At 35.8% G+C, this 12,370-nt stretch overlaps 1 protein-coding gene across 33 annotated transcripts in view; it reads right to left on the bottom strand.

Moving 5' to 3' along the window:
* The window catches only part of Gulp1 (GULP PTB domain containing engulfment adaptor 1), a 269,043-nt gene that overhangs the window by 24,103 nt on the left and 232,570 nt on the right, over nt 1-12,370 (bottom strand). For 18 of the 33 annotated variants that reach the window (XM_087565664.1, XM_087565659.1, XM_087565653.1 and 15 more), the window contains 2 exon segments: nt 4,686-4,802; nt 3,970-4,062 (listed from right to left, as the gene is read on the bottom strand). In XM_087565664.1, the coding sequence (XP_087421790.1) occupies nt 3,970-4,062; nt 4,686-4,802 (210 nt within the window). 33 annotated transcript variants of the gene reach the window in all.

Below are 12,370 nucleotides of genomic sequence, written 5' to 3'. Positions count from 1 at the left end.
AATAATTAACAATGTAACACCCAAACTATTTAATTATATAATGCAGGTTGGGACTGGGAAGATAATTAGAAATTTTTTCACACAAAGTAAAATTATATCCTATAGAAACTGTCATACTGATTAAGATTCATGCAAGTTAAATGGTTATGACTTGCCTAGCCACAAATCACTGAAAGAAACTTGAAACAAAGGTTCAATACCATGAGCAGGTACTGCCCAACAGAACTGGGGAAAAAACATATTTGCTTCCCATTCTATTGGGTTAGTCCCTAGTTCATCTCTATGCAGTCAGCAATGGTGAATGTGAAGTGAAGAACTGGTAACCATTTCCTGAGGGCAGCAAATGTTTCTTATTGATGTTCATGTTTAAACTTAATGCCTTCATGTAGAGACTCACATTCAGTTTGCTGTGTAATTGAGAGTTTTCATAATGTGCTTTTGCTTAGCTTGAATTCAAGAGTAGTTGGGAAAGCACTAAGGAAAGATAAATAATCAGGCTTGTTTACCTGGAACAAAATATGCATTTTAGGTTGTAATTGTCTTATGAAATCTAATCAGTGGCTGGACAGTTGAATATGTAAAAGTAGAATTTTATCTAACACTGAGAGACATTTGTTTTACCCAGCGATAGACAGTATTCCTCTAAACTACAGGTTTTTTTTTTTTCATTTAACTTTCTGGCAATAGCTTGATTTGTTTGAAAGCTTGTGGAGCTAGTGAAGTTAAAATTCAAGTACCTAGACCTAAGAACCAAGAGGAGAAAACTGACTTAACTTGGTGTGCCCTAATTTTATAAAGGAACAAACTTCTGAAGGTGTTCATGAGGCCAAGAGGGCAGAATAAACCTTCTTTTCAAAAAACATAAATATAGGCAATATTGCCATGTCATTATAATAAATGGAACTCAGATTGTTCCCAGATGATTAGTCCCAGATGGCAGAAAACCCAGCCTCTCATCTGTTGCCAAACCACCAGAACACAGGAAAAAAGACGCAAACCATGGAGTCAAGGAATGGAAATTTCTCAGTGCTACATTAGCATAAGGACCAATTTCTGAAACCAATATAAGGTTTCCATAACCTTGATGTGATAAGGAGATACATATAATGAATAATATCAAGGTTTATTTCATTGGCCAGAAAAGAAACCCGTGACTTAGCTAACTGAGTGGAATTAGGACCGTGAACATTCTGTGTTGGGATGGTCGGTAGTGAGGTCATCTGTCATCATTTGGGGCAGGGGATTGCTACATGTACCATGAACACAATGAAACCTCATTTCATACCCCATGACAATATAATTTTGTACATAAAATTTACATATATTATCGTATGTGGATAATGGGATTCTTAATCAATTCCAGTATTTCCTTAGTTACTTTATAGACTATTTCTTTGATCAAACTGATAGCAAGTTCGATCATTTTGCAAGCATTCTAAGTTGTATTCCTGATTTCAAAACAAAAAAGAAATGGGCAGTGTACTTGAAGGTAACACTAAAGATTCCCAAGAAAGAACAGGTGTACCTTATTTCTAACTTAACAATAATTGGTAAACCTAACAATTACAAGTCATTAAATAAAATATGCATAAATTTCAATAAATATTTTCAGTATTACACGTCTGTCATTTTTTTTTCAATTCAACAGTTTGAACCACACTGGATCTCTAAAAAATTGGTATTCCTAAGCATGGCTGTACGTCAGAATAGTTTACATAGCATACGCTTCTTTATTTTACTATAAGAAAAGTGGGAAATGATTTTTACTGTAGTAAATACACCTGCACTTAGGATTATGCAAGCTTATTTTCACTGCTGAGTAAATAAAAACGAAAATGAACAGCAAAGATATTTGTTTATAATCTTTTAAAAAGACAAGCCCTCACACCACATACACACAAACATCAAAATGGACTCAGTAGCTTGCAATTATATATTTGTGAAAATATGTATATATGTTTTCACAAATATATACTTTCAAAATAATACATATATTTTACAAATACAATATTTTCAAAACAGAACTGTCATAAATTCATATTCTAATGTCATCATTTAACTTTATCTAAATTTTAGAATTCTAGAATATTTTTGAATTGACTGTCTTTTATGAATCAATTTTTTTCTATGTTCTTTTCATATGTCTTCAATTATGGTGAGAATAACCATTGCACAATCTACAACAATGTTTCTCAATCTGTAGATTGCAACCCCTTTATCGGTCAAACTACCCTTTCACGGCAATTGCATATAAGATATCCTGCATATTCAAATATTTACATTATGATTCATAGCAATAGCAAATTGCAGTTATGGAATAGTAACCTTGCTCATTTATAACCTCAGCACTGACTCCATCTTTTCTAAGGTATTCACTGTTAGTGCAGGACAGTGTCTGCCTTGAGACAAACTTTCAAGATCTGTTGAAAAGGGAGCAGTTTTGTGAATGTGTCCCCAGTCCATTTGATTGTCCCAAACCCTCCCTTTCAATGATAAGGTTTTAGATTTCTGTCCTCCAAGAAAGGAAACATGGTCAGTATTCTTTGGGTTTGCATGCAAAATGACAACACGTTTATTTTATTCCTTTGTCAACTCAAGACTGAACTGGAGAATAGCCTGATAAATTTTAGAAAAGAAATACTCAAAACTCCCTTGAAAAATAAACTCTCTTATACTTTGTATTTTATAGCAAGACTATACTAAGCATTTTATCATAGCTCAAAAGAGCGTGTGTAGCATTTTGCATTTTTAGAGTCAAAGCAGAAGAATGCATTTGAGTCATTGTTCTGTATCTTGAGAAGAGGGAGGCAAATAAGCCAAAACAAAATGCCACAAAACCCTTGAGTGGAGTATATGGTGAAGGGAAAAAATAAGAAAGATTATACTAAGAAGGCTGCGCTAACCGTGGATACTATAAACAGCTCAGACCTCAGGAGGCTCCAAAGCCCACTGAGCACATTGCCTATACTCAGGAGTTCCCAACCTTTCTCTGCTCACCTATAGCAGCTAACTGTTATCAATGCTGTCAAGCAATGGTTATATCAATTCTCTCAGCACAGAGGATGTAAAACATGAGTTTAGAGCAAAAGAAAAAAAATGGCCAACTTCTAGGGCATGCTAGTTTGAAGCATCCTTCTTCATGGTGATGAACTAAAAAGTCATTATTATATAAAGTCTATAAAATTATACGTATATAATTATACATATTATAGATGAAAATTGTCAAAATTCTTGGAACAGTTTACTTGTCTCACAACTGAGTTCAACTTGCATAACAATGTTGTGTTACATTTAGTGTGAATAAAATACATTCATTAATTAAGATTAGTAGTGGTACAGATTATTAAACAAGAAAAATGTCCAGTCCTAAATACATCTTTGCTAGAAAAAAATAAAGCCTTAAAATGTACTTCTCTGAAAAAGAATCCCTTTTGCCAAAATCATTTAATAATGATATCATCCCAAAAAATGAGGAAAGAATTTCTAAATGGAACAGGTCAGACACAAATAACTTCATGACAAATGCTTCCTTAATGTCTGAACACTTGCTTCATTCAGTGTCTGAAGCAAGTGTATCCAGTACATGGTCTTGTTCTTGGTCTATTTCCTAATATGAAGTTCAGCACTGCAAGGTCAGATTGCATGAGTATTGTGTATGACCCCAGTAAACATTAACCCGCAGGAATGAAAGAGAGTTTGCCACAAAGGGAGAAAGTATATTAAACCTTAAGATCAAAGTGAGATTTAAATTATTTTATAAAAACACGAGGTAACAAAAAGAATACCATGAAAACAATTGTGTTTTGAACTACCTATGGAATTTAAATATGAAAAAATCACCCTGCAGACTGATCTTCATCTCTACCCATATTTAGTTCTGTTATTGACCAAGACATATGATTTGAATTAGTAAAGTATAAATGATCAGTAGATGTTGAAATCATAACATCACACACTTAATATACTTACTGGAGTCGAGGACACTTGAGTTGTTCTCAACCGGTTTTCTAAATCTTGTACTTTATTTTTAAGTTCCATATTTTCTGTTTCTAAGTCTTGGATCTAAAAATCAAAAGATTATTTATCTCAGCTACGTTAGGAAATCGCATTTTATTCTATTAAAATTCAAATATTATCTTGTATACAAGGAAGAAAATGATTTGAAAAAGCTAGGGAAATATCAGAAGATCCTAGGTCATTGGAAAGACATTAAATTAAAAAAAAATTCTTGTGTGCATAGATTTTATGTTCCTAATGTTCATTGCTGTATTTACTTGTTGAGCTGTACAATTTATACCCATAATCTTGAAGTACAACCACAAGACAAAGTTACTCATGATGACTCTGAAGGGTGGAGAAAGGGCATAATTGAATTACAAAGGAATCTGATCTGCATGGGAAACCACTTACCCAGCATCTGCTGCCTCTGCTGCTCTGATCCCCATGAGAAGCATCAGGAAGTGAAGAAAAGTCACATGAGAACACTAAGTTCTTGTGGGAATTCAATATAAAACAGTTAAAGACTGTGCAGAGGATCCAAGAGGAAGAATTATAGGAATATGGTGAAAGCAGCTCCCGTCTTGTGAGGGACAATTAATGGCAGGCCTTCTCAGTTTGTTTGATGATAGGCAAACTTGCCAGTGTGCACATCAGTCAAAGGTAAACAAGAAGCTTAGCTTACTCACTCTTTTCTGCATTCCAGCAATCTGTTTTCTTGTTTCCACATCTTTTCCTCCAGATTCTAGAAATTTCCTGTATGCTAAGTCAAATGCTTGGCCAATTGTTAATGTAATTTCTTCAGCCTTTGTAAAAAATCACACAATGAAGATCTTCACGTTAACAACAAAACATCAAACTGTGACTTAATAGCATCCCCCCCCAAAAAAAAAATTAGTAGCAGGCATTAGTAGGAAGTAATCTGGAAGGATAACAATGGTCAGGGCTAGAAACTTAACAGACAAGCAAAAAATTCTGCACTGGCGTAAGAATCTGATAACCCTTCATCCTCAAGAGTAAAATCAAGTATACAAGGAGACCACGAATGAACGGTTATTAAAGTGAGAAAGCTGTGTGAGTTCCCCATGCAGCCTGCTCTGGAAAAACTGAAGAGCTTTTCTGCCAGAGCCTAACAAATAAAGAAACCACAGCCAACCATTGGAGTAAGCACGGGGACTCCAATGGAGGATTTAAAGAAAGGACTGAAGGAGCTGAAGGGGTCTGCAAACTCACAGGAAGAACAACAATATCAACCAACCAGACACCCCAGAGCTCCCAGGGACTAAACCACCAACCAGAGTACACATGGAAGGACCCATGACTCCAGCCACATATGTAGCAGAGGATGGCATTGTCTGGCATCAATAGAAGAAGCAGCTTGGTTCTGTAATGGCTTGATTCCCCAATGTAAGTCAATGCCAGGGAGGTGAGGTGGGAGTAGGTGGGTGGAAGAGGTAGCCCCCCTCATAGAAGGGGGAGGGGAAATGAGATAGGGAGGTTCCAGAGGGGAAACTGGGAAAGGGATAACATTTGAAATGGAAATACATAAAATATCCAATAAAAAAAAATGAAGAGCTTTCTTTTGTTTTTCTCCCTTCCTTAAATACTTTCTACCAATTAAATATAAGCATTTAACTAGATTTTGGGAATTCTTTTGTTGTTAAGCTATTGTTTTCTTTTCCTAGTGAGAAGGTTTCCATACTCTGGGTGGGTAATATGATTAAAGCATCTTGGGTGGGGTCCACAGAAAACTCCAGGGAGTTTACAAGTGGAGCAAGTAAATGCAATTGGCTCACAATCCTCATAGAAGTGAGTAGTTTCAAACAAGAATCAGATCTTAAACAAGTGAGATGGTCAAAATGTAAAATATTATGACAGCTCCTAATTTTCAGAGATGGTAAATTGTTCATATTTTTGTATGATAATTATAATGGAACGAAGTAAAGCTGACATCTGAATTGAACATGGCATACATTCTTTCAAGAAAAAAAAAAAAAAAACTCCTGTAGATATCCAAAGTCCACCGGCTCATTCCTTCTTCATGTAAATCTCGACAATTTCATGACATTTGAGCATTCATGAAATAATGATTTACTTAATTAACCCAAAGAGTCTTAATAAGGCATTAACTAATGCAGTGAACTGACAACTGCCATATTTAATAAGATAAATTCCTGTTTTATGACAGGAAAATATTGCCAATATTAAATATTAAAAACATTCCCCTTTAACAAACTGACATTGTAATTCACTTTATCTATTATGAGCTACCAAAACCAAAGAATTAAAGGAGGACTTTTGCTATATAAAATAAAAATGTAAAATGAATACATAAATCATGGAGATCTCTATTTTATCAAAAGAAAGAGAGCTATGAAAATAAATCATGAGAAGCTACAGTAAAAGTGCTAAATAAATAAAAATGTTATGGATCAAATTAACATTTACCCAAAGAGTCAAGTTAAAAATCTACATTAAAAAAAAATCCGGAACTGAGAAAAAAAATCCAGGAGTGGTACCAGTCCCTTCCGGTCTGAACTTGTGCCCTGAACAAACCTTGGGCACTGGTTCCACACCCATTCCCGCTACACCCAGAAGAAGCCCATCACCCAGGTGCTCTAACACACCAAGGATCACAGAAACACAGGATCACAAAGGTACTAATAGGCCCAGGATTACAGGACCAGAGGATCACAGAGGAAGTTTGACTTCCAAGAGACAACCAGGAGCACTGGAGCTCTTACACACTCAAGGCACAGTTGAGGCAACAACATCTTCCCCAACAACCAGCATAACTGGGATCCACATAGGAACCAGGGAAACACAAACCCCGCCCACCCAGAGGCACAGGTTCCTTACAAATTATATTTGTGCCCAGAGCAAACTCAGGGCTCTGGCCTCCCCCAACTCACTCCTGCAACACCCAGAGAAAGCTTGATTCCCAGGGGCTCTGACACAACAGGACCTCAGGAGCTTGGTCACACCAGAACTTCAGTATTTTACAGGCAGTTTGACTCCCAGGAGCTCTGATACACTCAGGATCTTGGACCCATAGGATCCCGGAATAACAAGATCACAAAGACACCTGGACTCTGAGGAGTTCTGACACACAGGATCACAAGAAGGACAGGCTTCAGTCAGAGAGAGCTAGGGGAAGCACTAGAGAGAATCTAATGGCAAAGGTCAAGCACAAGAACATAAGCAACATAAACCAGGGCTGCTTGGCATCATCACAACCCAGTTCTCCCATTACACCAAGTCCTAGATACCCCATCACACCAGAAAAGCAAGATTCGGACTTCAAATCATATCTCATGATGATGATAGAGGATGTTAAGAAGGACATGAATAACTCTTTTAACAAAATACAGGAGAACACAACCAAACAGGTAAAGGAATTGAACAAAACCATCCAGAATATTTAAAAAAAGGAAATAGAAACAATAAAGAAATAACAAAAGTAGACAACCCTGGAAATAAAAAACCTAGGAAAGAAATCAAGAGTCATAGATGCAAGAATCACCAACAGAATACATGAGATAGAAGAAAGCATATCAGATATAGAAGATACCATAGAAAACATTGACAAAACAAAGAAAATGCAAAACAAAAAAAGATCCTAAACCAAAACATCCAAGAAATCCAGGACACAATGAGAAGACCAAACCTAAGAAAAAAAGATATAGAAGACAGTGAGAATCCCATATTAAAGGGCAGGTAAATATCTTCAATAAAATTATATAAGAAAACTTCCTTAACGTAAGAAAGAGATGCCCGTTAACATACAAGATGCCTAAAGAACTCCAAATTGACTGGAACAGAAAAGAAATTCCTCCCCACATATAATAGTCAAAACACCAAATACACAAAACCAACAAAGAATATTAAACACAGTAAGGGAAAAAAGGTCAAGTAACATAAATGCCGAATCACATCAAAAGTGAACATGAAAACTAGAAAATCCTGACAAATGTCATTTAGACCCTACGACACAAATGCCAGCCCAAGCTACTATACCTAGTAAAACTCTCAATTACCATACATGGAGAAACCAAAATATCCATGACAAAAACAAATTTACACAATATCTTTCCAAAAATCTAGCTCAACAAAGAAAATAGATGGAAATCTCCAACACAAGGAGGGAAACTACACCCTAGGAATATCAAGAGAGTAATCTTCTTGCAACAAACCCAAAAGAAGAAAGCCATACAAACATAATTCCACCTCTAACAACAAGAGTAACAGGAAACAAAAATCATTATTCCTTACTATCTTGTAATATCAAGGGACTCATTTCCCCAATAAAAAAGGCATAGACTAACAAACTGGACCCATACATAAAGAAGACCCAGCACTTTACTGCATACAGGAAACACACCTCAGTCACAAAGACAGACAGTACCTCAGAGTAAAAGGCTAGAAAACAATTTTCCAAGAAAATGGACCCAAGAAACAAGATGGATTAGCCATTCTAATATCGAATAAAATCAGTGTTCAACCAAAAGTTATCAAAGAAGATAAGGAAGGACCCTTCATATTCATCAAAGGAAAAAAGCACCAAGATGAACTCTCAACCCTGAATATCTATGCTTCAAATGCAAGGGCACCCACATTCATAAAGGAAACCTTAATAAAGCTCACAGCATACATTGCACCACACACAATAATAGTGGGAGACTTCAACACCCCACTCTTATCAATGGACAGAACATGGAAACAGAAACTGAATAGAGACACAGTGAAACTAACAGAAGTTATGAACCAAATAAATTTGACAGATATCTGTAGGATATGTCATCCTAAAACAAAAAGAATATAATTTCTTCTTAAGACCTCATGGTATCTTCTCCTTAGTGAGTATAATCAGTAACAAAACAGGCCTCAACAGATACAAGAAGATTGAAATAATCCCATGCGTCCTATAAGATCATCATGAACTAAGGCTGGTCTTCAATAACAACAGAAACAACAGAAAGCCCACCTTCACGTGGAAGCTGAACAACATTCTACTCAGTGATAACCTGGTCAAGGAGGACATAAAGAAAAACAAAGACTTTTTAGAATTTAATGCAAATGAAGACACAACATGCCCAAACTTATCAGTGCTAAGAGGAAAATTCATAGCTCTGAGTGTCTACAAAAAGAAACTGAAGACAGCATATATTAACAGCTTGATAGCACACCTAAAAGCTCTAAAACAAAAAGAAGCAAATACACAGAAGAGGAGTAGAAGCAGAAAATAATCAAATTCAGGGCAGAAATCAACCAAGTAGAAACAAAAAGATCTATACAAAGAATCAAAAAAGCAGGAGCTGGTTCTTTGAAAAAAAATCAATAAGATAGACCTGTAGCCAGACTAACCATAGGGCACAGAGAGTGTATCCAAATTTACAAACTCAGAAATAAAAAGGGAGAGATAACAATAGAGTCTGAAGAAATTTAGAAAATCATCAGCTCCTACTACAAAGGCCTATATTCAACAAAACTGGAAATTCTGGAGGAAATGGACAATTTTGTAGACAAATACCAGGTACCAAAGTTAAATCAGGATCAGATAAAAAGTCTAAACAGTCCTATAACCTCTAAAGAAATAGAAGCAGTTATGAAGTCTACCAACCAGAAGAAGCCCATGAACAGATTGATTTAGTACAGAATCCTATCAGACCTTCAAAAAAGATCTAATACCAATATTCTTAAAACTATTTCACAAAATAGAAACAGAAGGAACATTACCCAATTTGTTGTATGAAGCCAAAATTACTCTTATGCATAATCCACACTAAGAAAGAGAACTTGTAAGCAATCTCCCTTATGACTATCAATGCAAAAATACTCAATATAATTCTTGTAACCCGAATCCAAGAACAGATCAAAACAAACATCTATTATGGTCAACTAAGCTTCATCCCAGGGAAGCAGGGATGGTGTAATAAATGGATATCCATCAACATAATCTACTATATAAACAAACTCAAAGAAAATAACCAGATGATCATCTCATTAGATGCTGAAAAAGTATTTGACAATTTCAACACCCCTTCATGTTAAAAGCCATGGAAAGATCAGTTATTCAAGGCCCATACATAAACATAGTAAAAGCAATATACACCAAACCAGTAGCCAACATCAAATTTAAAGGAGAGGAATTTGAAACAATCCCACTAAAATCAGTGGCTAGACAAGGCTGCCCATTCTCCCCCTACCTATTCAATATAGTACTCCAAGTCCTAGCCAGAGCAATTAATTAGAAAACAAAAGGAGATCAAAGGGATACAAATTGGAAAGGAAGAAGTCAAAATGTCACGATTTGCAGATGATATAATAGTATACGTAAGTGATCCCAAAATTTCCACCAGAGAACTCCTAAACCTGATTTAAAAACAAAACAAAACAACAAAACAAAACTTCAACAACGCGGCTGGATATATAATTAACTCAAACAAATCATTAGCCTTCCTATCTCAAAGGGCAAACAGGCTGAGAAAGAAATTAGGGAAATGAAACCCTTTACAATAGCCACAAATAATATAAAATACCTTGGTGTGACTCTAACCAAACAAGTGAATGATTTGTATGACAAGACCTTCAAGTCCCTGAGAAAGAAGTCAAAGATCTCAGAAGTGGGAAAGATCTCCCTTGCTCATGGATTGGCAGGATTAATATAGTTTAAAAAAATGGCCATTTTGCCAAAAACAATCCACAGTTTCAATGCAATCCCCATCAAAATTCCAACTCAAATCTTCATAGAGTTGGAAAGAGCAATTTGCAAATTCATTTGGAATCACAAAAATCCCTGGATAGCCAACGCTATTCGCAATAATAAATGAAATTCTGTAGGAATGACCACTCAACCTCAAGCTATATAACAGAGCAATAGCTATAAAAACTTTGTTATTGGTACAGAAACAGGCAGGTAGATCAGTGGAATAAAACTGAAAACTCAGACATGAACCCACACACCTATAGTCACTTGATCTTTGACAAAGGAGACAAAACCACCCAGTTTTATTGTAAAAGACAGCATTTTCAACAAATGGTTTTGTTTCAACTGGATGTCAACATGTAGAAGAATGTAAATCAATCCATTTATACCACATTGTACAAAGCTCAAGTCCGAGTGGACCAAGAACATCTAGAGAAAACCCAATACACCGAAACTAATAGAAGAGAAACTGGGGAAGAGACTCAAACACATAGACACGGGAAATTTTCCTTAACAGAACACAAATGGTTTATGCTCTAAGATCGAGAATCAACAAATGGGGGGTTGGGGATTTAGCTCAGTGGTAGAGTGCTTGCCTAGTAAGCACAAGGCCCTGGGTTCGGTTCTCAGCTCCGTGAAAAAAAAGAAAAAGAAAAAGGAAAAGAAAAAAGAAAAAAGAGAATCAACAAATGGAACCTGATAAAATTGCAAAGCCTCTGTAAGGCAAAGGACACTGTCAATAGGACAAAAATCAACCAACAGATTGGAAAATATCTTTATCAATCCTACATCCAATAGAGGGCTAATTTCCAATATATTCAAAAGCTTAAAAAGTTAGATTCCAGAGATTAAAATAACCCTGTTAAATAGCGTACAGAACTAAACAAAGAATTCTCAACTGAGGAATATCAAATGGCCAAGAAGCACTTAATGAAATTCAAACATCCTTGCTCATGAGGTAAGTGCAAATCGAAACAACCCTGAGATTCCACCGCACACCAGTCAGAATGGTGAAGATTAAAACTCAGGTGATAGCAGATGCTGGCGAGGATGTGGAGAAGGAAGGACACATTGTTGGTGGGATTGCAAGCTGGTACAAACACTCTGAAAATCAGGCTGGAGGTTCCTCAGAAAATTAGACATTGTACTACCTGACGACAAATCTATACCACTTCTGAACATATACCCAAAAGGTCCTCCAAAATATCACAAGGACACATGCTCCACTATGTACACAGCAGTCTTATTTATAATAGCCAGAAGCTGGAAAGAACTCAGGTGTCCTTCATTAGAATAACAGATACAGAATATGTGGTACATTTACACAATGCAGTACTATTCAGCTATTAAAAACAATGACTTCATGAAATTCTTAGGCAAATTGATGGAACTAGAAGATATCCTCCTGGGTTGGGGATTTAGCTCAGTGGTAGAGTGCTTGCCTAGCAAGCACAAGGCCCCGAGTATTGTAACCCAATCACAAATAAATAAATAAATAAATAAATAAATAAATAAATAAATAAATAAATAAATAACATACAACAACAACAAAAAACAAAAAAACAAAAAACAAAACAAAAAACAAAACAAAAAAACAAACAAAAAACCCACATGGTATACACTCACTGATAAGTTGATATTAGCCGAAAAGCTCCGAATACCCAAGAT

The sequence above is a fragment of the Rattus norvegicus genome, chromosome 9 (assembly GCF_021556685.1).
Source record: "Rattus norvegicus strain SHRSP/BbbUtx chromosome 9, alternate assembly SHRSP_T2T, whole genome shotgun sequence".
Taxonomy (NCBI): Eukaryota; Metazoa; Chordata; class Mammalia; order Rodentia; family Muridae; genus Rattus; species Rattus norvegicus.
This window is presented reverse-complemented; position numbering and strand designations above follow the sequence as displayed.